At 40.2% G+C, this 27180-nt stretch overlaps 1 protein-coding gene across 2 annotated transcripts in view; it reads right to left on the minus strand.

The window, feature by feature from the left end:
- AGXT2 (alanine--glyoxylate aminotransferase 2) overlaps positions 1-27180 on the minus strand; it is a 46775-nt gene that overhangs the window by 9143 nt on the left and 10452 nt on the right. For both annotated transcript variants that reach the window (XM_059061364.2, XM_059061365.2), the window contains exons 4-11: positions 19095-19218; positions 17540-17634; positions 16820-16913; positions 15819-15912; positions 11904-12004; positions 11248-11340; positions 2368-2500; positions 840-931 (exon numbers count right to left, since the gene is read on the minus strand). In XM_059061364.2, the coding sequence (XP_058917347.1) occupies positions 840-931; positions 2368-2500; positions 11248-11340; positions 11904-12004; positions 15819-15912; positions 16820-16913; positions 17540-17634; positions 19095-19218 (826 nt within the window). The remainder of the gene's footprint in view (positions 1-839; positions 932-2367; positions 2501-11247; positions 11341-11903; positions 12005-15818; positions 15913-16819; positions 16914-17539; positions 17635-19094; positions 19219-27180) is intronic.

The raw sequence follows: 27180 nt of genomic DNA on the forward strand, positions 1-27180 counted from the left end.
AATAAATGACACATCCTACCTACACTTTCTCATTTTGAGATTTAATCATATTTGAAGATACTTTTTAATTTGCAAGGGCAGCTTCTACTTACTTATTTTTATTGAAAAATAGTTTTAAATTTAATTTTTTTGAATAAGTGAATCACGTGCCTTGTTCAAACATCAGAAAGTACAGAAGCGTAGAGTAGAATGAGCCTCACTGATCCCTGTTTCCCAGCCGCCACCAAGTTTCCTTCCCCACAAACAACCATTGTTATTAATTTCTTGGACATTCTTCCAGAAATACGTTACACTTTTAAGCAAACGCTATTATGCATATAAGCAAGGGCATTTAAAAAATCTTTTCAACAGATGAGACCCCAGGCAAAATCAATGGCCTGGGGCTGACCCACAGCTGAATCACCTTGTTGGAATTGCATAGAACTCACTTGCTCTTTACTCTTTTAATTTATGACAGTACAACAAAAATAAGGAAGCATATACTAGACAGGACCAAAATTAAACTGAAATCAAGGATAGCCAGTGGTAACTCTCCATAAAATACCACTCAAATGACAAAGAAATTTTGGTGGTACCAGCTAACTAGGGAAATTCTTATATTTCCCATGTGTGTGAGGTTTATTACATATTATTTTATATTCAATACTTGAAGCACTCACAGTAGATCTTAAAAAGGGGGGAGGGACAGAATAATAACTGGAAATGTAACTTAAATTCATGGACTAGGAATTAACTCTTCCTTTAATCATGAAATGTGATAGAGTTCTGACAAGGTGTGTGTAGTTTTGAAGTAGTCGTTTGGTGAAATGAGTGATGTTGATGCGGTTGCTGGAAAGTACCTCAAGCACCGATGATCCAATGGCGCAGGCCATGGGGTTCCCTCCGAAGGTATTGAAGTGAAGCAGGCGTTTAGCCAAAGACTTGGCAATCTCTGGGGGGTGGGGGTGGAGAATAAAGGTGGATAAAGGGTGACACATTCCTATCTATAATCTCCCATAATGCATTTGGATTATATTTACCTTCATGTTGTATATATATGGGTAATATATTTCATGGCATCCAATTCATTCTTCACTCACCAGATAGTGGATGTTATGGTTAGAATTGTGTCCCTTCCCTCCCCACCCCAATTCATACGTTGAAGCCCTAACCTCCAATGTGACTGTAATTGAAGGCAGGACTGTAATTGAAGGTAATTAAGGTCATAAGGGTGGGGCCCTAATCCAATAGGATTGGTATTCTCCTAAGAAGAAGAGACATCAGAGCCCTTTCTAGCTGTGGAAAAGGACATGTGAGGACACAGCAAGAAGGTGTTCATCTGCAAGAGAGATCTCACCAAAAACCAACTCTGCTCATACCTTGATCTTGGATTTCAGCCTCTAGAACTGTGAGAGAATAAGCCCAAGCTGACTAATACAGTGGATAAGGAAAAATTGCTTATTTATTCAATGAGAAGTTTAATAATAATAATCTTTAATATGTTGTATGAATTGAAAAGTACTTTAAAACTTGATTTATGGGAACTTACATGGAACCTTCATTAGCTAAGCCTTTTTTCTATATTCCACTCTTGGGACTAAGAAGGAAATATTAAAAAAAATCTCATATCAAGGATTTCATAATATAATTTCAAGATTGTTTCAGGGTTAGTGTATATTCGGTTCATTATACTTCATCTTCTACATCCACATTTTAGTACCTTTCTTCACTCAATAAAAACACTGAGGTATTACAAGGCACTTAATTATCCTTTGGAGCCTCTCAAGTATGCTTACTATTGGTTGGAAAAACAAATGAAATAATTTTAAGATTTTAAACACTAAATGGTTCATAAAATTCTTTTCTGTAAAACCTCACTAAAACAGGAAATACAGTTAATTCTAATGTTCATTTTATAGAATGTTATAGCTAAGTGAGATTATGTATTGTCTTTAGCTGTTTTGTTGATGATCAACAGAGAAAACTATCACCTGGACCTTGAGTCTATAGCTTATTGGTGTGGCAAGACTAGGTCAGGGTGTCCATCAAGAATATGATTCCCTTGGAAACTTCAGCACTGGCTTCAGGTTGTTTAGCAAGCATCTCTTGTGTTGGTTTTGTTTTTGTGGCACGTTTGCCTAGACCTTGTCAGTAGAGTAGAACCCTGCATTTCATTGTGAGTCTGGGAGAATTCGTCTTCTCTACAGCAAGAGCAAAAAGGACTATTTTTTCTTCCATCTCTTCCACCATCTGGCAGACAGTTTCCCTTTTTCATTGCTTGGGAATCCCATCACTGTCTCTAGCCCACACAAGTTCCAATACACATGTTTTCTACCATCGCTGATGCAGGAGACCCAGAAGCAGACACAAACTGCCTGTAGTTCCTACCTGGAGTTGTCACAACTGCTGCCATGGGAAAGCCATTCCCAATCCCTTTAGCCATGGTGACAATATCCGGCAGGATACCATGTGTTTGGAAGCCCCAGAAGTGAGAACCCAACCTTCCAAATCCTGTCTGCACCTGTGAAAACAAGTCCCAAATAATTGGAAACCAGTCCCAAATCATTGGAAACCTTTCAGAGAAATGTTGGTTTTTTCTTGACTCTCTGGTCTCTTCTCTTTCCTCCTCTTCCATCTCCTCCTCCTTCCTAACGCCATCATCATCATCAGTCATCGTCATCATCATCGCCATCCTCATACTATTATGGAGAAAGCACTTATTCGGTGCCTGACCTTTTAGGCACCAAAAGCCAGTTACTAGCATTGTGTGATTCCAGACATGTTTTTTAACTCCTCTGAATCCATGTTAACTCTATTGAGTGGAAACAATAGCAATACATCACAGGGCTGTTGTGAGGGTCATATAAATAATGCATGTGAAAAAGGTGATTGTGATTAGCAATCCTTGATAAGGATCTCCTGTGTGTAAGGATGCCTCTGCCCCAGGCTGGATAAAGCAGGAGTTACAGTAAGCAAATTGGCGCTGGGGTGCCCACCACCCAGCCCAGACAGGCTGGTCATCCTCTTCCCTGTGATTTCTTTTTACTCCTGAGAATTAGTCATGAGGAGGACCCAGCTGAGTCAGTTAACTCAGGATGGAACTAAGTTGAACTTAGTTGTTTTGTGCATGCTGTTTCCTCTTTCTAGAAAGCTCTCTCCTCGCTTCTTCATCTCACTAACTCCTCTTCTCCTTCAAAACACAGTTTCATCATTTTTTGGGATAGGAAGATTCTCCTGATCCCCACTAGGGCCCCCGCTCAAGGCACCTAAGCTGCCGTCAGAACCCCTCACCTTGGAATATTATCACCAGCATACACGTATCTTATTTTTCTCTTTATCCACAATACCTAGCAGAGTGCCTGATAAAAGTAGACACTTAGTGTTTGTAGAGTGGATAAAAAAGTGGCGGAAGTGCCTAAGTGAATAAAGCCACACAAACATTTCCATGCAAATTTTTGCCAGAGCCTTTTTGGTGAAGGTTCCTTGATCTCCTTCTGGTTCTCAGTCTCCTGGGCTGTCTATCTCTCTCTCTCTCCACATACACACATTGCAGGTCTGGGGTAGAGGTGTGAGCACTTGAAGCTGATTCTGAAATGCACTTGAAAGAGCAAGGGTCCTTCTCAGGCTTCCTGATTATTTTCTTACTCTCTCCAGGGTGCTGCTGCAAAGGCAGATGCTGGGGGTTACAATTAGACGAGAGTGAACAACATAGGAGAAGAGCTTAGATGTGGGAGTCAGAAAGACATGGGCTCGAATCCTGGATCTCCGACTTCCTAGTTGTGGGCCTCTGGACAAGCTGACGAATTTGCCCAAATGAGATAACATAGCAAGAGTTCATGGCAAATCCATCCATTTTGCCTTTCTGCCAATCTTAATTTTTCACTTCATCTATCAAAGTACCATCAATAAATGGTGAAAGATCAGAGTGCTTGGGCAACACGTGAAATTATGTAGGACCATAAACCATGTGTAGCCACCTAGGAAGTATCATAGTTCCATAGAGTCTTTTAGTCGAACAGAGATGATTCATTCTAAGGTTCTTAAACTCAAATGTCTTCAGGGATGAGGAGCATATCATCTTGAGAGAAGCAGGCTGGGTCTACATCAATGAGTGGGGATGGAGCTATAGGTGTGCACACCCTGCCTAAAAGCAGTGAATTCATTTAAAAGTGAAACCCAGCCCATGCCAGACCAGCAAAGACTGAGTGTCCATTGTGGTCCTAGCAGTGGCCTATTTTTATTCAAATTCCATATTCCTCATTTTAAAGAAGAGAAAGCCAAGGTTAGCTAATTAAGAAGACATGTAAGATCACTGAGTGACAGCACTGGCTCCGCACTCAGGATTTTCTTCTGCTCCCTCGTTTTCTGCTATCTTTGTCTTTCTACACTGCTGTTCTATCATTCTTTTTTTTTTTTTATACAGCAGGTTCTTACTAGTCATCAATTTTATACACATTAGTGTATACATGTCGCTCCCAATCGCCCAATTCAGCACACCACCACTCCCACCCACCGCCGCTTTCCCCACTTGGTATCCATACGTTTGTTCTCTACATCTGTGTCTCAATTTCTGCCCTGCAAACCTGTTCATCTGTACCATTTGTCTAGGTTCCACATATATGCGTTAATATACGATATTTGTTTTTCTCTTTCTGACTTACTTCACTCTGTATAACAGTCTCTAGATGCATCCACGTCTCAACAAATGACCCAATTTTGTTTCTTTTTATGGCTGAGTAATATTCCATTGTATATATGTACGACATCTTCTTTATCCATTCGTCTGTTGAAGGGCATTAAGGTTGCTTCCATAACCTGGCTATTGTAAATAGTGCTGCAATGAACATTGGGGTGCATGTGTCTTGTTGAATTATGGTATTCTCTGGGTATATGTCCACTAGTGGGATTGCTGGATTATATGGTAATTCTATTTTCAGTTTTTTAAGGAACCTCCATACTGTTCTCCATAGTGGCTGTATCAATTTACATTCCCACCAACAGTGCAAGAGGGTTCCCTTTTCTCCACACCCTCTCCAGCATTTGTTGTTTGCAGATTTTCTGATGATGCCCATTCTAACTGGTGTGAGGTGATACCTCATTGTAGTTTTGATTTGCATTTCTCTACCAATTAGTGATGCTGAGCAGCTTTTCATGTGCCTCTTGGCCATCTGTATGTCTTCTTTGGAGAAATGTCTATTTAGGTCTTCTGCGCATTTTTGGATTGAGTTTTTTTTTTTTTTTTTGATATTGAGCTGCATGAACTGTCTATATATTTTGGAGATTAATCCTTTGTCCATTGATTCATTTGCAAATATTTTCTCCCATTCTGAGGGTTGTCTTTTCATCTTGTTTATGGTTTCCTTTGCTGGGCAAAAGCTTTGAAGTTTCATTAGGTCCCATTTGTTTACTTTTGTTTTTATTTCCATTCCTCTCGTAGGTGGATCAAAAAAGATCTTGCTGTGATTTATGTCAGAGTGTTCTTCCTATGTTTTCCTCTAAGAGTTTTATAGTGTCTGGTCTTACATTTAGGTCTTTAATCCATTTTGAGTTTATTTCTGTGTATGGTGTTAGGGAGTGTCCTAATTTCATTCTTTTACATTAACTGTCCAGTTTCCCCAGCACCACTTATTGAAGAGACTGTCTTTTCTCCATTGTATATCCTTGCCTCCTCTGTCATAGATTAGTTGACCATAGGTGCTTGGGTTTATCTCTGGGCTTTCTATCCTGTTCCATTGATCTCTGTTTCTGTTTTTGTGCCAGTACCATATTGTCTTGATTACTGTAGCTTTGTAGTATAGTCTGAAGTCAGGGAGTCTGATTCCTCCAGCTCTGTTTTTTTCCCTCAAGCCTGCTTTGGCTATTCAGGGTCTTTTGTGTCTCCATACAAATTTTAAGATTTTTGTTCTACTTCAGCAAAAAATGCCATTGGTTAATTTGTTAGGGATTGCATTGAATCTGTAGATTGCTTTGGGTAGTATAGTCATTTTCACAATTGATTCTTCCAATCCAAGAACATGGTATATCTCTCTATCTGTTGGTATCATCTTTAATTTCTTTCATCAGTGTCTTATAGTTTTCTGCATACAGGTCTTTTGTCTCTCTAGGTAGGTTTATTCCTAGGTATTTTATTCTTTTTGTGGCAATGGTAAATGGGAGTGTTTCCTTAATTTCTCTTTCAGATTTTTCATCATTAGTGTATAGGAATGCAAGAGATTTCTGTGCATTAATTTTGTATCCTGCAACTTTACCAAATTCACTGATTAGCTCTAGTAGTTTTCTGGTGGCATATTTAGGATTCTCTATGTATAGTATCATGTCATCTGCAAACAGTGACAGTTTTACTTCTTCTTTTCCAATTTGTATTCCTTTTATTTCTTTTTCTTCTCTGATTGCCATGTCTAGGACTTCCAAAACTATGTTGAATAATAGTGGCGAGAGTGGACATCCTTGTCTTGTTCCTGATCTTAGAGGAAATGCTTTCCATTTTTCACCATTGAGAATGATGTTTGCTGTGCATTTGTCATATATGGCTTTTATTATGTTGATGTAGGTCCCCTCTATGCCCACTTTCTGGAGAGTTTTTATCATAAATGGGTGTTGAATGCTGTTGAAAGATTTTTCTGCATCTATTGAGATGATCATATGGTTTTTCTTCTTCAATTTGTTAATATGGTGTATCACATGGATTGAGTTGTGTATATTGAAGAATCCTTGCATCCCTGGGATAAATCCCACTTGATCATGGTGTATAATCCTTTTAATGTGTTGTTGGATTCTGTTTGCTAGTATTTTGTTGAGGATTTTTGCATCTATATTCATCATTGATATTGGTCTGTAATTTTCTTTTTTTTTTTTTTAGTATATTTGCCTGGTTTTGGTATCAGGGTGATGGTGGCCTCATAGAATGAGTTTGGGAGTGTTCCTTCCTCTGCAATTTTTTGGAAGAGTTTGAAAAGGATGGGTGTTAGCTCTTCTCTAAATGTTTGATAGAATTCACCTGTGAAGCCATCTGGTCCTGGACTTTTGTTTGTTGGAAGATTTTTAATCACAGTTTCAATTTCATTACTTGTAATTGGTCTGTTCATATTTTCTATTTCTTTCTGGTTCAGTCTTGGAAGGTTATACCTTTCTAAGAATTTGTCCAGTCTTCTAGGTTGTCCATTTTATTGGCATAGAGTTGCTTGTAGTAGTCTCTTAGGATGATTTGTATTTCTGCCATGTCTGTTGTAACTTCTCCTTTTTCATTGCTAATTTTATTGATTTAAGTCCTCTCCCTCTTTTTCTTGATGAGTCTGGCTAAGGGTTTATCAATTTTGTTTATCTTCTCAAAGAACCAGCTTTTAGTTTTATTGATCTTTGCGATTGTTTTCTTTGTTTCTATTTCATTTATTTCTGCTCTGATCTTTATGATTTCTTTCCTTCTGCTAACTTTGGGTTTTGTTTGTTCTTCTTTCTCTAGTTCCTTTAGGTGTAAGGTTAGATTGTTTATTTGAGATGTTTCTTGTTTCTTGAGGTAGGCTTGTATAGCTATAAACTCCATTTTTAGAACTGCTTTTGCTGCATCCCATAGGTTTTGGATCATTGTGTTTTCATTGTCATTTGTCTCTAGATATTTTTTGATTTCCTCTTTGATTTCTTCAGTGATCTCTTGGTTATTTAGTAATGTATTGTTTAGCCTCCATGTGTTTGTGTTTTTTATGTTTTTTCCCCCTGTAATTCATTTCCAATCTCATAGTGTTGTGGTCAGAAAAGATGCTTGATATGATTTCAATTTTCTTAAATTTACTGAGGCTTGATTTGTGACCCAAGATGTGATCTATCCTGGAGAATGTTCTGTGCTCACTTGAGAAGAAAGTGTAATCTGCTGTTTTTGGATGGAATGTCCTATAAATATGAATTAAATCTATCTGGTCTGTTGTGTCATTTAAAGCCTGTGTTTCCTTATTTATTTTCATTTTGGATGATCTGTCCACTGGTGTAAATGAGGTGTTAAAATCCCCCACTATTATTGTGTTACTGTAAATTCCTCTTTTATAGCTGTTGTCAGTTGCCTTATGTATTGAGGTGCTCCTGTGTTGGGTGCATATATATTTATAATTGTTATATCTTCTTTTTGGATTGATCCCTTGATCCGTATGTAGTGTCCTTCCTTGTCTCTTGTAACATTCTTTATTTTAAAGTCTATTTTAGCTGATATGAGTATTGCTACTCCAGCTTTCTTTTGATTTCCATTTGCATGGAATATCTTTTTCCATCCCCTCACTTTCAGTCTGTATGTGTCCCTAGGTCTGAAGTGGGTCTCTTGTAAACAGCATATATATGGGTCTTGTTTTTGTATCTATTCAGCAAGCCTCTGTCTTTTGGTTGAAGCATTTAATCCATTCACGTTTAAGGTAATTATTGATATGTATGTTCCTATGACCATTTTCTTAATTGTTTTGGGTTTGTTTTTGTAGGTCCTTTTCTTCTCTTGTGTTTCCCACTTAGAGAAGTTCCTTTAGCATTTGTTGTAGAGCTGGTTTGGTGGTGCTGAATTCTCTTAGCTTTTGCTTGTCTGTAAAGCTTTTGATTTCTCCATTGAATCTGAATGAGATCCTTGTCAGGTAGAGTAATCTTGGTTGTAGGTTCTTCCTTTTCATCACTTTAAGTATACCATGCCACTCCCTCTGGCTTGTAGAGTTTCTGCTGAGAAATCAGCTGTTAACCTTATGGGAGTTCCCTTGTATGTTATTTGTCATTTTTCCCTTGCTGCTTTCAATAATTTTTCTTTGTCTTTAACTTTTGCCAATTTGATTACTATGTGTCTTGGCATGTTTCTCCTTGGGTTCATCCTGCGTGGGACTCGCTGCACTTCCTGGACTTAGGTGGCTATTTCCTTCCCATGTTAAGGAAGTTTTTGACTATAATCTCTTCAAATATTTTCTCAGGTCCTTTCTCTCTCTCTTCTCCCTCTGGGACCCCTATAATGCAAATGTTGTTGCATATAATGTTGTCCCAGAGGTCTCATAAGCTGTCTTCATTTCTTTTCATTCTTTTTTCTTTATTCCATTCCACAGCAGTGAATTCCACCATTCTGTCTTCCAGGTCACTTATCCGTTCTTCTGCCTCAGTTATTCTGCTATTGATTCCTTCTAGTGTAGTTTTCATTTCAGTTATTGTATTGTTCATCTCTGTTTGTTTGTTCTTTAATTCTTCTAGGTCCTTGTTAAACATTTCTTGCATTTTCTCGATCTTTGCCTCCATTCTTTTTCCGAGGTCCTGGGTCATCTTCACTATCATTATTCTGAATTCTTTTTCTGGAGGGTTGCCTATCTCCACTTCATTTAATTGTTTTTCTGGGGTTTTATCTTGTTCCTTCATCTGGTGCATAGCCCTCTGCCTTTTCATCTTGTCTATCTTTCTATGAATGTGGTTTTTGTTCCACAGGCTGCAGGATTGTAGTTCTTCTTGCTTCTGCTGCCTGCTCTTTGGTGGATGAGTTTATCTACTGTTCTGTCATTCTTGAGGGGCAGGTTTACCCAGTGGGTAGTGTGGTCTTGGCTTAGTGTGGTTTGAGTTCTGGCTCTGTCCCTACTAACTGCATGATCTCGACAGGCAAATTAACCATCTTGGACTTCAATTCACTCATCTGCAAAATGGGTATAATTACAACTGCACACTCCTTACAGAATTGTGATGAACATTAACTTAGTTATTACATACAAAGAATTATGAACAGTGCCTGACACTTAGTAAGTGGTCAGAAAGTTCTAGCTATTCTTATATTTACCTATTCATTAGGACAGTCCTTCTGAAGGTCACCCTGTGTTAGTTTCCAATTAGGTTGTTGAAAATGATAAAAACACATACCATAGGAAATTCTGAAAGCCATTAGTTTCTTTGAATTCAATCTACCTTCCCACTAATTAATCCAGTGATGGTAGCTTCACTATGGCTGATTCCAAAGGTTAAAGCTTATTCTCTTCACCAGTGTAGCTAATTATAAACTGACTGAATAGGCTTTTATTCTTTTAATAGCAGATTAACTTTCTTCAGGACTTTGGTTCACATTCCCTAAACTTGTACAGGCAGGATGGGAAAGGGAGGATGGACACAACAGGAGGAGCTGGCCCATGCTTCCCCGTGCTGTGCCTGGGGGTCGTCCAGTTCATCTGGGGATCACAGAGACCTGGCTGCACGGGAGGAAACTGCAAAAGAATTCTGCTGAGGGGGCAGTCCATTGTCCCCTATGGGAGATGTTTTAGTTGAAGAAAACTGTTTAGGCAAAGATGGCAGGACTGAAACAGGTATGAATCATTCAAGTTCTCCACCTGTTTTTGGTGGTCTAACCACTTGTTAGAATGATGATGGGTCACCCAGAAATGATCCAGGAGCACTTTGGAGGCCCTGGCAACTACCCTCTGGTCTTTTGATCTCCATTGATATTCTCAGGAGGCAGAAGACCAGATACACTCCAATAAGGGGTGTGATTATAATGTAAATTAATCCCTTTAGGAAAGACACAGGCTACACCTCACAGAGCCCATGGGTTTTATTCCCTTAAAGTGTCCCCTTAGAGGTACTGTATGATTATTCCAACAATGTTGCCATAACTATTTTAGAATTTAATTTTTGGAACTACTTAAAATTTTTTTTTTAATTTTTAATTTTTTTGGCCATGCAGCATGGCATGTGGGATTTTAGTTCCCAGACCAGGGATGGAACCCATGACCCTGCAGTGGAAGCATGGAGTCCCAACCACTGGACCACCAGGGAAGTCCCTGGAACTACTTTTTGAATATCTATGATGGTGGCCCTCTTCTAACTTAGTGGTGGGACCTTTTCTTTTTAAGTATGATTTCCAAACAGATTTTGTTATTAAGGTAAGATGAGTGCTTCCAGACTGGATAATACTATTTTGGCAAAAATTAAGATGAAAACTTGGTTATGAGATTAAACTAGGTTTAAGCTGCTCCTGACATGTACTCCCCAAAAGGAATTTTAAAAGTATGTTGAGGAATGGCAGCATCACCTATGCCTGTTAACAATTTATTTGATAGACTTCAATTTGGATGTTTAAGTTCTGTTGTACTTGATTAAATGGACAAATGAATCCAATAATGAACTAACCAGTCAACTAGCCAAAGCTTCATTAACTTATACCCACGTCTTGGAATCCCCAGAGTAGATGCTTTCTGCCTGGACCACAGAGGAGGGTTTAAAGAAGTTTCTCCTTGTGCTTTTCCTGTCCTGGCTACACTGCATTGCACCTATTCCATGGCCACTCACTTCATCTGCGATGCACACACCTCCCCGCTCACGCACCAGCTCGAAGGCTTCCTTTAGAAAACCCTTTGGGTACTGGACAACGCCATTCACCCCCTGCAAAAGACCAAACCAAGAAGACTTAGAGTAACAGCACAGCCCTTGAAAGTACTAAAAGAGAATTGAAGATGGATCATGATCAATATTAGCTTTAGTGATACTAGCAATTTTTAAAACAGTCTCTAGAACTGTTTCAACTATGGGTGAAAAGAGGGGCCATTACTCTATGCCATGCCTGCTGAAAAAGGCTGCAAGCATATTCTTTCCTGAGAGTAGAGAAAAAGTAGATTAAGGGGAATTAGTAAGATTATAGAAAGGCCCTCCCAACAGTGTGGGTGATAAAGAACTAAAAATTGCTGGGGTTTTCTATTTTTACAGATTTAGGGATTCAATAGTTTCATCTATCTCTCTGTTCAGTCTGGGAGTGCAGGAGATGGTTTTTTCAAACGTCAACTGAAAACCAGCCCCCCTCCCTTTTTAAGGGGACCAATGGAATGAATTAAGTTTGGAGAGGGACATAGCAGTGGTCACTTAAATAATTTGGAATTCTCTAGAATGTATGAGTTAAAAATCTGATAATTTAGAACTGAGCTCAATTAATGTTTGGTTAATACACTCACCTGAATCGGCTCTGCAAAAAATCCAGCAATTGATTTGGCCACAGAAGTGCTCAGAGTATCTTTGAATTGTTCAATATACTGATCTTTAGCTTGGCAGCAGTCTGCAACAAACAAACAACAACAATAAAAAACACAGCATTTGAAGATGTGAGAATGGCATCCAGAAGAATGGGGGGAAAACAGAATAAAAGAAAACAGGACAGTAAGTTGAATAGAGTCCCTCAAGATACAGTAAACCAGGATATGAGTATATAGGTTTCTGAATGTTCTGAACATTCTGTCAGAATGACTTATACTTTGTTTAGAGCAGCAAGACTAGCATAGCCACAAAAGCATAAACAAACCACTTCAGTTGTTTCCATCTGGAGAAGCAACTCTCCAAAGCATCATTGAGTCTGATATAGATAGCTGTTTTACTTAAGGATACTGATCCTCTCAACAGCGTAGATTTAATTCAAATGTAATTGCTGTGTGGATTTAATCTATTTGGAAATAACTATGTTTACCTTTCATTGCTACTTAATCTGATGTACAGTTTTAAAGCTACAAAGTATCTCACTCTTTATGGTTAGTAAATATGTTTATATAGCAATCAGAATTTAGTCTAAAGAGGAATGTACTACAGTCAGATAACTTTCATCCATTATAGCAAGGCAGAGGAAGCTTTCTCCTCTGCAATATCAAAGTTCCCAGATCAAGTACATCCATATATGACTGAAACTTCAGAATTTTTATCCACACTTGTAATTTGGTTCTAAACAGCATTGCATAGTCTCTGAATCTAAACCCACATCCATGGACAGAAGAAGAGATGCAGAGAGAGAGGTGGGTGTGATGGGGGTTTCTGCTGAAAGCAGTCTGGGAGGCAAGTCACCGTCTACCATTGTGATGCTTGCTTAGAGGCATGGATGCGATCCTGTCTCCTGAAGGCTAGAGATAAGGAATGGAAACCTTCAGTTATCGTCTTCGAAAGTGAACCATAAATATATTTTATATTGAATACTTCAGCTCTTCATTAAAAAGTGGGAAAAACATGACCTGGCCCCAAACATGCTTTGAGGCTACATGTGATGTTTGGGAAAGCTTGCTTGACAGAGTTACCTGATCTTTAGTTAGTCGCAATTGAGGGTTGGGGGTTTGAAGAAGGAAGTAATGAAATGAATAGCAAACCCAGAAAGTACATTTTTTTAGCATCACTTATGTTGTATGATGGGTAGGGTATAGTAGACAAATAAATCTGTGCCCCTAGAGGTTGAAATTTCCTATTATTATTAAGAAAGGAAGAGAAAACAACCTAGGATGACCCTAAAGGATGAGTTAGACATATGTTCAAAGGATATAATTTGGGAATTTAGTAAGATCATTTGTAACTAGAGAAATCAAAGGGTAGAGCAAAATCAACCCTAATGGCTTAAATTTGGACAAAACCAAACTATGGAGAAGGTTTTGCTTGAACCTGCGCGAGACCTTTCATAATTTCCCCCCCACTGCCCATAAATTCAGTGACGAGAGGTCCTCAACTGTCATTGGCTTTTTCCTTCATTTCGCATTTACTTCATTGGCTCGTTGCCGTGACTTCAGGTCAGGTTGCCTCTGGAGAGAGACTTGGTGCAGTAGTGTCACCATGACAACATCAAGCGATTGGAGAGGGGATGCTCTCCTGGATGTTATCCAAGCAAAGGAGTAGAGAGGGAAGAGTTTTCATTTTAGCTGGTGGTAAAGAGAGAGTTAAGCAGAGTGAGAGGCCAAGAAAGAACAATTTTTTAAGAAAAAGGAAACTTGTCTTGCAAAAGGAGAAAGAGAAATGACATGATCGGTACCAGGTTTGGAACATCGTGGGGTAGTGGGTTGAGAGGTGCTTTTCATCACAGGTTACATCTGAAATTCAGGGACTGCAATGACCAGTGGGAAAGAAAAAATCCTGAGGAGGGGGTGGAGGAAGGGAATGAAATCTACCACATAAATATCTATATTAGGCTCAAAAATGGCTGCCTATGTGGGCAATGATGACATACTTTTGAGGTGAAAAAAAAGCCCCCAACCAAGACTGGCACTTGGATGTGCCCACTGAATGAACTCTAAGAGGAATGGAGAACTGAAACTGAACTTCTATACTCAGAATAATTCACACGTTGGCATGCCTTTATAAACATATACGAATATGCCTTTTTACAGCAAATACCAACTCTTCTCAGGCCCTAACATCACCAGAGGAGGCTGAAGTCCCTTTTCGTATAAAGATATGATATCAGTCTTGTCTCTTGAAGGTATGCGTTAAGAAAACAGCTGACTTCAGATGTGCCAAAGATCACAGTTCCGAGAAGCGGAAATGTCTGCCTGTCATTATCATTTAACCTCTAGAGGCCACTAGAGAGAGGACCCTGGGGCTCTGGTATATTCCAGTTGGCCTGAGGGAGAGAAGGCCTCAGAGAGGGAGGGACACAGAGCTGGGAGGGAAGGAGGTGACCATGTCTTGAGGGCTTCTGCCGCTGAAGCTCTGCGCTGGTGCTTTTGACGTCTGCGAGGTTCACCCAGCTGATCTTAGTTGCTGGTGCCACGTGGATGTGAGGTACAGGCATGGCTGTACTTGGCATCGCTATTGTCTGCCTGCCTCTACAAAAGCTCTCTTCTTTGGTCTCTTGAAGGCCTGGGATGAGGGGCCATGGGGGCGGGTACTGCCGCCTCCATTTCACAGATGAGAAACGGAAGCAAAAGACGGAACTTTTGCTTGCAGCTGAGCCACGGTAGGGCTAAAAGTCCAATCCAGGGCTCCTGACTTCATGTGTCTCTTCAATCCCGGCCAGCAGAGCAGGAATTATTTTTAAGCCTGGGCTGCCTCCTGCTGGCATATCGGTGTGAACAAGGGGGTTCATGGCTGGGGAGCACTGGCTTTGAGGGCAGAAGAATTGGGGTCAAGTCCTAGCTCTCGGCCTCCTAGGTGTGGACGTGTTTCTTCATCTTTAAAATGGAGAGTGTGAAAGATAGCTTTAAACTTCCCTATGCTTTTAAGTTCTGTGACTATAACATCTTGTTCTAAAGCTCGTTCTTTCATCCTCCGACTTCTGTATTGCCATTATCCCATCTGAATTTTAAGATGACTGTGAATTTTCTTCCTTTCGAAGCTGATTTTTAAGGCTTCCATTTGCATTCTTCCTCTCAGCCCAGTGACTCACCCTGTTCCATGAAAGATCTCTCGGCTGGAGCGTTTAGGGATTTCTTTCAGCACTGCTCCGGGGCAGCTGTCCCAAGGGTCCTGCGCTGCGATGAAAAGCGCGAGGTGGGGCTTGCTGATGAGCAAAGAACAGAAGTTGTCTCCATGCCTCCTCTCCCTCCCGTGAAGAAGAGGTAAAGAATGTAACAGCAACGTGCTTGCTGAATAGTGGCTTTCCTTGTGAGGACGCCTTGACAGCTTTTGAAGAGATGTCAGCAGCCTTCAGGAATGGTCTTCGGTTTTGACAAAGGCTCTCGTTTTGGCTGGTATTCTGAGTCCCCGGGGAACTTCCTGATTGGAGTTTTGAGATTTCTAAGTGTTCTTTCTCCTTTCCCATTGGGAATTGGTAAATAATCCCTCGAAAAAACTTGTTTTCTTTTAAAATTGGTAGCGGAGCTATTGCTGGGAGAGCTAAGAGAGCGTCTTTAGTGAAGCACCAGGTGATAGACTGTTTTTGGCTTAGCTCTGATAGCATGAGATGCTGAGATGCGTTTCCTAACAGGAGATGGATGCTCTGATGGTATAGCGGTCATTGGCATAAGAGGTGTTAGTTCAGTGAGGGGTGATTTCCTAGTTGCGTTTGCCTTGGATTTCCCTTTCCCACCTTTTTCGAATCTGTTCACTCAGGAATGGTGCTGCCTCTCTCCACAATCCTTACCCCTCCTGACCTTCCACCATGTGCCTCCCCCCCTGCCCAGCTGGACCTGGTGCACAGCTGCATTTCCTAATTGTTTGCACTGGAGAATCTCGGCAGTGGCTTCCTCCCCAAGGGCCAGAGAAAACATCCGGGCACATCGTCTGCAAATGACAGAAGACGGAGTTTAGCAAGACGTGAACACAAGACAGCCAATTTGGGGCAACCTATGGTACCAGTTAAGGCAAGAGGGCTTCTTAATTTGATACTAAGCTTCCTCCTTTCCTCTTCTCCCACTTAGGACAAAAACTTAATATTCTGCTTTAAAGAGATAATTTTTTTTTTCTTGGAAATCAATTATGAGGGCACTCTACAAAGCAAACTGATTTCAATGTCAGCCTGGAAACAATTTGCTCAAGAGTTTGGTCGGTAAGGGCATCTGAAAGAATCAGAATAATTAGGTATCTGATTCTGATGCTGAAAATGTGGAAAGAGTGAGTGAGAACAGGTGAGTACAGGCACGATTCTATGGAAATTTTATGCATTCAAGGCTCTGGGAAGTTATTTCAGTGCATTTATTTGCAGTGTACTTGATTTTATTTAAAAGCAAAACAAAATTTAAAAAATCTCTGTCATTAATTATTACTCAGGGGCTTCCCTGGTGGCGCAGTGGTTGAGAGTCCGCCTGCCGATGCAGGGGACACGGGTTCGTGCCCGGGTCCGGGAAGATCCCACATGCCGCGGAGCGGCTGGGCCCGTGAGCCATGGCCGCTGAGCCTGCGCGTCCGGAGCCTGTGCTCCGGGATGGGAGAGGCCACAACAGTGAGAGGCCCGCATACCGCAAAAAAAAAAAAAAGAAATTATTACTCAGACTCTGAAGGTCTTCCTAAGAAACATTTCCCTTAAATGGTCTTTAATTCAATTAAGTCAAATTGAGCCCCTGATTAATTATAGTTATATAGTATAAGCTAATTTGTATTGGTTTCTAGTCCTAATGCCTGGAAAATCTGATAAATGATTCCATACAAGCAGGAGTTTTTAGAGAAATATGACAAAAATCTCAAAACTTACGGATTGGCAGCCCGTCCCACTGGGGAGTTCCATTTTATACAACCCTACATTTGTCAAGCCAAGTGTGTAAGGACTGCATCCATGGTACGCTCCTCTGCAGACAGAAAACAGTGGGAGGACTGGGTTAAGTTTACTTGTCTATGATCACTGGCCTGTGGAACGCTGGGTAGGACAAAAAAAAAAGTCCACGTAGGCTATTCGGGCTATGGCTCCTTACCATAAGCAGAGATGAAAATGGGCCCAGTGTCATATGGCAAAGTCATGAGCTTCTGGGGGTACAGACCAATCATTCACTATTTGGCATAGGTCATAGTCAATACCATACCTTTTTTTTAAACTTTTTTAAAAAATTTTTATTTTAAATTTTTATTTTATATTGGAACATAGTTGATGAAAAACATTGTGTGTTACTTTCTATACCATATCTTTAAAGTTAAAAGGCTGTCGTGTCCCCTTCTTTTTAATTCCATAGGAGAATCTATGACAAAACTGGGACTCCAAACTTTTGGTTACCTCAGTCAGGGACCCCTATCTTGGATCAGGTCAATTTGCATGGTGTTATCCCGACATAAAATTCATTTGACTGACCCTACTCTAAAATCTAAAATTAGAAAAACACCCTGGGAAACCCCCTCTCCTGCTCTAGGTTGTATTTTAAAGATAAAAATTTAATATTGGGGTGAGTCAATGTTCAAGTTGAATGTTCCAAGGTGTGGTTACCTGAAAGAAATGATATCTGTGTTATTTGAGTGTGCTCTGGCCATCAGCATGGCTAGGTCATTGGCTTCTGAGCCACTGTTCATCAGGAAAATGACCTGGAGAAAAAAGAAAAGACACATGGTCATGAGACACATGATTACCCAATTCATTCAAAATTGTTAATGACAGTGTATCCCAGCCTCTGATTATTAAGGAGAGTTCCCTTCGTACCAGCAGTCCCATCACTGAATTACTATATTAATTCTACAGCTATTCACTGAGCAGCTGCTAAGCACTAGAGATACAAAAATGACTAAAGTATTGTCAGAGTTGTGAAATAGTCCAGATTTTCATTGGTTTTACCTGATGCTCAGCAGAGTGCTAAGATGGAGAGACTTGCTGAGACGTACAGTGGTTAGTGGCTGAGGGGACCCGAGGACCAGGTCTCTTGGATCTTGAACCTGAACTGCCCTACCTGATTCTGAAGGCTTGAGACAAGGCAGGCTCCCAGAGGAGCCTGTTCGGTGTTTGTGAATGTTAAAATGAATGAGCAGCAAACATAAAAGTGCAGCTCATCCTGGTTGAAAGAAAGGGGAGAACTGAAGGGTACTGGATCCTCCAGGCTCGGGGACTGGGAGGCCAGGGCTGTGCCCTTGTGGGCTTCCTCGCCTCTACTCTTCCATGAGTGTGCCTGTCTTGACCTGAGGTTGCAACTCTTGCAACCTCCTCCATCTCTTGTAGATAACATAGTAAATATGGTACCTAAATAATACAGGAAGCTGATCATAATAGCTGACACCAGGTATGGTGCACTGTTCTAAATATGTATTAACTCACTGAATCCCGAAATGCAAACCTTGGCCAACATTTTAACATCTCAATTCAGTTAAAAAATTCAATCATTTCAGACGCAGAAAAACATCTCATTTAGCAAAAATATCAAAGTGCATCTCAGACCAAATGAACTTAATGGTCTATTAATTTTCTAAAAAGATGGCTCCACTCTTTGTTAAAGAAGAATGGTTAACCAACAAGGACCTACTGTGTAGCACAGGGAACTCTGCTCAATATTATGTAACAACCTAAATGGAAAAAGAATTTGAAAAAGAATAGATACATGGTTATGTATAACTGAATCACTTTGCTGGACGCCTGAAACTAACACAACATTGTTAAGCAACTCTACTCCAGTATAAAATAAGAAGTTTAAAAAAAAAGAAGAAATGCCAATGACTTTGCAGAGGGGCTGTGGAGCAAAGAGATGAAAACTTCCTGAGGAACACAGAGGAGTGTGTCAGGAAGCCTGGGGCTCCCGCTAAGTGATTTCTGCAAAGATGTGGTGGTGAGGAGAGTGACCAAGGAGAGGCAGATGCTTGGAACTGATGAAGTGAACATCGGCCGGTTTCACCAGTAATTCGTCAATTCCTTTCTTCTAGAGTGCTTTCCGATATGGCCACTAGCGCACTCATTTCGGATGTTCAAAGCACAGACCAGATTCCCACCCATGCTCTTATTTCCTAGGCCAGCTCCCCTGGGATCATGAGACTCCTATCCCTTTGAACTGGAAGCATCAGACCTTCAGAGGCTCAGGAAGAAGCGCTGAAAGCTTCTCTGCATATTCGTGGATCGGAGGGTGGAAGAAGACGGCACTTGTGTGCCATAGGCGGCCAAGCTGCTTTTGTGCCACTGCGTTTACTTTCCTGGATAAAGAGAAGAGCAGAGTTACCCACAGTGCCAGTGGGCATGTCCCTCCCAACACAACACAGGCCATTGAACTCAAACCCACGGCTATTTCTCAAAGAGTTTCAAGAGGCTGATTTCATCCCCACACAAGAAAAAGCTTCTCTAACCACCAGAGGTATCTGGCAATGGGATGTGTTGCCTCAGAATGTAATGACTTCCTCACCAAGAGAAGTGTTCAAAAGGAGATTTATGTACTGGGGATTTTAAAAGAGAAATTCCTAGTATAGAAGGAAGTTGAACTTACAATCTCTTCTAACTAGATTTTCTTATTAACTACACTTTGAACAGTTTGGAAAATAGAGACAACTAGAAGTAAGCCTGAGTGTCCTCCCACTTCATTCTAAAGAATTATAGATCCATCAAGCACATGTTTACAAGATCAACACTTTTTCCTTTAAAGAAGATGCCAACATTTGGGTCTTAGTAGTGGTCAGCGTTGATGACCACTGACTGCGTAACCACATTCTGTGAAGGGTCCGAAGGTTCACGTTGGAGGGTAGTAGCAACTACGGGTAGACAGGTAGGTGGGACCTGACTTGGAATGCTTCGAAAAGACAGGCCAAGGTGTTTGAACTTGATCTAAAGGAGAGCAATTGTCGAAGTCTGTTACACACTAATTCTGTTTTTATTAATAACTGGCATACCAAAAAAAAAATCATCAGTTCAGCGATTAAACAATTTTGAGAAATAGCAGATCAGATTTCTTTATGGCAGGACTTGTCAGTACCTTTAATAGGCTAATGTGCACTGTGTCTCCTCAGGAGGGAGATAGAATTTAAAGTGTTTCCCAACCTTATTTTCTAATGGGACCCTTTACCAATGAACCTCTCCTGTGATCAGTGTCCCACAGAACTCACTTTGGAAAATTGTGGAGTATCAATAAACTCTTAAATAGAAGAGACACTTGACAAGAGCATTGTTTAGCAAAGTAAATCTGAGAGCCACAAGAGGGTAGAATGGAGGGGTAAGACTGGGAGGGCATGGTAGGCCAGCTGGGAGGGCATGGTAGCCTTCCAGGTGTGGGAGGAACAGAGCTCCTAGGAGACTGGCACTGCTGGGAATTAGGGAGAGGGGTTACTAGAAGAGGCATTTCAGCAGAGGGAAAACTAGACATTGGTGTCAGGTTGGTTATACGGAATGAAAGGCAGAAAAGAGTCAAAGATGACTTCAATATTCTTGCCTGTAATATTGGGGAAATCCCAGGATTTGTTGAGAAACACAGTCGGTTGTCTTAACTACCCAGCCCCTAGCAAGGACTTTTTCAGAGGAGGGGGCTCATATGTGCTCCTTGAATAAATGAATGTGTGAATAGAAAGGGTTTTGTGGAAAGCATGGTGGATTTGGTCTTGGCAGTGTCGAGTTTCAGCCGATGGTGGAATATCATGGTCAGGGGTGTCCTGGAGGCTGTGGGAAATATGGGGCATCTTACAGCCCACTTTAGGTTTCTTAGAGCTATTACCATAATGTGGTGAGAGGCCAAGGCTGAAGAGTTGGGTGAGGCTGCTGAAAATGTAGCAACTAAATGAGCAGACATGGGGAGATGGGGTGGGACCAATTCTATGGGGGAAATGATAAGAGATGAAGGAAGTATAGAGAGAAGAGCAGAGGACTCAGGAAAGAGCCCGAGACACCCAGAGTTAGGGGGTCAGAGGGAGAAGCTGAAAGGTCAGGGGGAGATCAGGAGAAGCACCAAGGGCATGAGAGCCGGTGGGAGTTGCTGATTCACAGGCACAATGTTGCATGTTATTGGGAGGATTCAATGTGTTCTCTACTTCATTTTTGTTTACTTACTTCATGCATGTTTGTCCTATGTTTTAAGCTGCATCTGAAACTTATTTTGCATGCTCCTCAGGACCTGGTATGGGACTAGTGCCTCCTGAAGATGCAAACAGGAAGGAAAAAGGCTATGGGAGGAATGGGTGAGAGCTGGACCTGGAGGTTTAACTCCCTCCTCACGGCCTGACGGGTGCTTGTGGAGAAGACCTTTTGCCCTTGCTTCCAAAGAAGGGCCTGAACCTACACAATTTATTTAGACTTGCTGCTTTATTTTTGTCCCACATACTATGAATCTTATTGGTCAGATTATTAAAGGCAAGCCAGAATAGACCTTAAAATTAGATGGCTGCACCCAAACCAAAAGGACAACAGAAGGACCTGCCCAGGGCATCTGTGTGTGCAGACTGATAATCAAGATCACAGAAAATCTCAAGATTAATGGAGCCATCCACTTCCGGTGTAAATTTCCAGCTCTGGTTAGATCTTTCTCTTATCATCCTTTCTTTCCTCCTTCACGGCTCGAAGTTGATGAAGGAGAGCTAGAAGTGATTTCTCATCTCTCATCATCTCCCACCTGCCACCTGCTCCGTGTTCTCTGAGAACCACTGGCCTTTCCCTTCATTTCTGCCTTCTCCTTAGTGCATTCCCTTTCTTTGGAAAGCTGTAGTTACTGAGGAGACACATACTCACAGCCACACTCCAATCACATGGTACAGACCCCACTGCATGTGCCATGAGGATGACAAAATCTTGAATTGTCAAGAAAAGGTACAGGACAACGTTAAGATTTTTTTTTTGTTACCCAGGAAGTAGCAGGGAGCATGTTAGTTGTAAACCAGAATGCACCTAAGGAGAAAGAATTTTTAATTACGGTTCTTTTTTTTTTTTTTAAACATCTTTATTGGAGTATAATTGTTTTATAATGGTGTGTTAGTTTCTGCTTTATATCAAAGTGAATCAGCTATACATATACATATATCCCCATATCTCATCCCTCTTGCATCTCCTTACCACCCTCCCTATCCCACCCCTCTAGGTGGTCACAAAGCACCGAGCTGATCTCCCTGTACTATGCAGCTGCTTCCCACTAGCTATCTATTTTACATTTGGTAGTGTATGTATGTCCATGTCACGCTCTCACTTCGTCTCAGCTTACCCTTCCCTCTCCCCGTGGCTTCAAGTCCATTCTGCATGTCTGCATCTTTATTCCTGTCCTGCCCCTAGGTTCTTCAGAACCTTTTTTTTTTTTTTTAAAGATTCCTTGTATATGTGTTAGCATATGGTGTTTGTTTTTCTCCTTCTGACTTACTTCACTCTGTATGACAGTCTCTAGGTCCATCCACCTCACTACAAATAACTCAAATTTCGTTTCTTTTTATGGCTGAGTAATATTCCATTGTATATATGTGCCACATCTTCTTTATCCAGTCATCTGTCAATGGACACTTAGATTGCTTCCATGTCCTGGCTATTGTAAATAGTGCTGCAATGAACATTGTGGTACATGACTCCTTTTGAATTATGGTTTTCTCAGGGTATATGCCCAGTAGTGGGATTGCTAGGTCGTATGGTAGTTCTAGTTTTAGTTTTATAAGGAACCTCCATACTGTTCTCCATAGTGGCTGTATCAATTTACATTCACATCAACCATGTAGGAAGGTTCCCTTTTCTCCACACCCTCTCCAGCATTTATTGTTTGCAGATTTTTTGATGATGACCATTCTGACTGGTGTGAGGTGATACCTCGATGATTTTGATTTGCATTTCTCTATTGATTAGTGATGTTGAGCATCCTTTCGTGTGTTTGTTGGCAATCTGGATATCTTATTTGGAGAAATGTCTACTTAGGTCTTCTGTCCATTTTTGGATTGGGTTGTTTGTTTTTTTGTTATTGAGCTGCATGACCTGCTTGTAAATTTTGGAGATTAATCCTTTGTCAGTTGGTGCATTTGCAAATATTTTCTCCTATTCTGAGGGTTGTCTTTTCATCTTGTTTATGGTTTCCTTTGCTGTGCAAAAGCTTTGAAGTTTCATTAGGTCCCATTTGTTTATTTTTGATTTTATTTTCGTTTCTCTAGGAGGTGGGTCAAAAAGGATCTTGCTGTGATTTATGTCATGCAGTGTTCTGCCTATGTTTTCCTCTAAGAGTTTTATAGTGTCTGGACTTACACTTAGATCTTTAATCCATTTAGAGTTTATTTTTGTGTATGGTATTAGGGAGTATTCTAATTTCATTATTTTACATGTAGCTGTCCAGTTTTCCCAGCACCATTTATTGAAGAGGCTGTCTTTTCAACACTGATTCTGATCTGGATTCCTTTTATTTCTTTTTCTTCTCTGATTGCTGTGGCTAAAACTTCCAAAACTATGTTGAATAAAAGTGGTGAGAGTGGGCAACCTTGTCTTGCTCCTGATCTCAGTGGAAATAATTTCAGTTTTTCACTGTTGGGAACGACTTTGGCTGTGGGTTTGTCATATATGGCCTTTATTATGTTGAGGTAAGTTCCCTCTATGCCTACTTTCTGGAGAGTTTTTATCATAAATGGGTGCTGAATTTTGTCAAGAACTTTTTCTGCATCTAATGAGATGATCATATGGTTTTTCTCCTTCAGTTTGTTAGTATGGTGTATCACTTTGATTGATTTGCATATACTGAAGAATCCTTGCATTCCTGGGATAAACCCCACTTGATCATGGTGTATGATCAATTTAAGGTGCTGTTGGATTCTGTTTGCTAGTATTTTGTTAAGGATTTTTGCATCTATGTTCATCAGTGATATTGGCCTGTAGTTTTCTTTCTTTGTGACATCTTTGTCTGGTTTTGGTATCAGGGTGATGGTGGCCTCGTAGAATGAGTTTGGGAGTGTTCCTCTCTCTGCTGTATTTTGGAAGATTTTGAGAAGGATAGGTGTTGGCTCTTCTCTAAATGTTTGATAGAATTCACCTATGAAGCCATCTGGTCCTGGGCTTTTGTTTGTTGGAAGATTTTTAATCACAGTTTCAATTTCAGTGTTTGTGATTGGTCTGTTTATATATTCTATTTCTTCCTGGTTCAGTCCTGGAGGTTGTGCTTTTCTAAGAATGTGTCCATTTCTTCCAGGTTGTCCATTTTATTGTCATATAGTTGCTTGTAGTAATCTCTCATGATCCTTTGTATTTCTGCAGTGTCAGTTGTTACTTCTCCTTTTTCATTTGTAATTCTATTGATTTGAGTCTTCTCCCCCTTTTTTTCTTGATGTGTCTGGCTACTGGTTTATCAATTTTGTTTACCTTCTCAAAGAACCAGCTTTTAGTTTTATTGATCTTTGCTATCGTGTCCTTCATTTCTTTTTCATTTATTTTGGATCTGATATTTATGATTTCTCTCCTTCTGCTAACTTTGGAGTTTTTCTGTTCTTCTTTCTCTAACTGCTTTAGGTGTAAGGTTAGGTTGTTTATTTGAGATGTGTCTTGTTTCTTGAGGTAGGATTGTATTGCTATAAAGTTCCCTCTTAGAAGTGCCTTTGCTTCATCCCATAGGGTTTGGGTCATCATGTTTTCATTGCCATTTGTTTCTAGGTATTTTCTGATTTCTTCAGTGATCTCTTGGTTATTTAGTAGTGTATTGTTTAGCCTCCATGTGCTTGTATTTTTTAGAGATTTTTTTCCTGTAATTGATATCTAGTCTCATAGAGTTGTGGTCGGAAAAGATAATTGATATAATTTCAATTTTCTTAAATTTACCAAGGCTTGATTTGTGACCTAAGATATGGTCTATCCTGGAGAATGTTCTCAGGCAATTGAGAAGAAAGTGTATTCTGTTGTTTTTGGATGGAAGGTCCTATAAATATCAATTAAGTCCATCTTGTTTAATGTGTCATTTAAAGCTTGTGTTTCCTTATTTATTTTTATTTTGGATCATCTGTCCATTGGTGAAAGTGGGGTGTTAAAATCCCCTACTGTGATTGTGTTACTGTTGATTTCCTGTTTTATGGCTGTTGGCATTTGCCTTATGTATTGAGGTGCTCCTATGTTGGGTGCATAAATATTTATAATTGTTATATCTTCTTCTTGGATTGTTCCCTTGATAATTATGTAGTGTCCTTATTGCCTCTTTTAATAGTCTTTATTTTAAAATCTCTTTTACCAGATATGAGTATTGCTACTCCAGGAGTCTTTTGATTTCCATTTGCATGGAATATCTTTTTCCATCCCCTCACTTTCAGTCTGTATGTGTCCCTAGGTCTGAAGTTGGTCTCTTGTAGACAGGACATATATGGGTCTTGTTTTTGTATCCATTCAGCCAGTCTATGTCTTTTGGTTGGAGCATTTAATCCATTTACATTTAAGGTAGTTATTGATATGTATGTTCCTATTACCATTTTCTTAATTGTTTTGAGTTTGTTATTGTAAGTCTTTTCCTTCTCTTGTGTTTCCTGCCTAGAGAAGTTCCTTTAGCATTTGTTGTAAAGCTGCTTTGTTGGTGCTGAATTCTCTTAGCTCTTGGTTGTCTGTAAAGGTTTTAATTTCTCCATTGAAACTGAATGAGATCCTTGCTGGGTAGAGTAATCTTGGTTGTAGGTTTTTCCCTTTCATCCCTTTAAATATGTCCTGCCATTCTCTTCTGGCTTGCATTTTCTGCTGAAAGATCAGCTGTTAACCTTATGGGGAATCCCTTGTATGTTATTTGTTGTTTTTCTCTTGCCTTTTAAAATATTTGTTTGTATTTAACTTTTGATAGTTTGATTAATATGTGTCTTGGTGGGTTTCTCTATGGATTTATCCTGTATGGGACTCTCTGCACTTCCTGGACTTGATTGACTATTCCCTTTCCCATATTAGGGAATTTTTCAACTATAATCTCCTCAAGTATTTTCTCAGTCCCTTTTTTTTTTCTCTTCTTCTTCTGGGACCCCTATAATTCGAATGTTGGTGTGTTTAATGTTGTCCCAGAGGTCTCTGAGACTGTCCTCAATTCTTTTCATTCTTTTCTCTTTATTCTGCTCTGCAGTAGTTATTTCCACTATTTTATCTTCCAGGTCACTTATCCGTTCTTCTGCCTCAGTTATTCTGCTCTTGATTCCTTCTAGAGAATTTTAAATTTCATTTATTGTGTTGTTCATCACTGTTTGTTTGCTCTTTAGTTCTTCTAGGTCCTTGATAAACGTGTCTTGTATTTTCTCCATTCTATTTCCAAGATTTTGGATCACCTTTACTATCATTACTCTGAATTCTTTTTCAGTTAGACTGCCTATTTTCTCTCCATTTGTTTGGTCTGGTGGGTTTTTACCTTGCTCCTTCATCTGCTGTGTATTTCTCTGTCTTCTCATTTTGCTTAAGTTACTGTGCTTGGGATCTCCGTTTCGCAGGCTGCAGGTTCATAGTTCCCGTTGTTTTTGGTGTCTGCCCTCAGTGGGTAAGGTTGGTTCAGTGGGTTGTGTAGGCTTCCTGGTGGAGGGGACTGGTGCCTGTGTTCTGGTGGATGAGGCTGGATCTTGTCTTTCTGGTGGGCAGGACCATGTCCGGTGGTGTGTTTTGGGGTGTCCGTGAGCTTATTATGATTTTAGGCAGCTTCTTTGCTAATGCGTCAGTTTGTGTTCCTGTCTTGGTAGTTTTTTGGCTTGGGGTGTCCAGCACTGTACCTTGCTGGTCGTTGAGTGGAGCTGGGTCTTAGCACTGAGATGGAGATCACTTGGAGAGTTTTGGCCTTTTGATATTACATGGGGCCAGGAGGTCTCTGGTGGTCCAATGTCCTGAAGTCAGCTCTCCCACCTCATAGGCTCAGGCCTGACACATGTCAGGAGCACCAACTCCCTGTCAACCATATGGCTCAGAAGAAAATGGAGAAAAAAAAACAAAGAAGGAAATAAAATATAATAAAGTAAAATAATTAAAATAAAAAATAAAAAAAATATTAAAAATTAAAAAATTAAAAGTAATAAAAAGAAAGAGAGAGCAATCAAATCAACAAACAAATCTACCAATGATAATAAGCTCTAAATATTAAACTAAGATAAACATAAAACCAGAAACAAATTAGATGCAGAAAGCAAACCCCAAGTATACAGTTGCTCCTAAAGTCCACCTCCTCAATTTGGGATGATTCATTGTCTACTCAGGTATTCCACAGATGCAGGCTACATCAAATTGACTGTGGAGATTTA

This window comes from Kogia breviceps, chromosome 4 (genome assembly GCF_026419965.1).
Source record: "Kogia breviceps isolate mKogBre1 chromosome 4, mKogBre1 haplotype 1, whole genome shotgun sequence".
Taxonomy (NCBI): Eukaryota; Metazoa; Chordata; class Mammalia; order Artiodactyla; family Physeteridae; genus Kogia; species Kogia breviceps.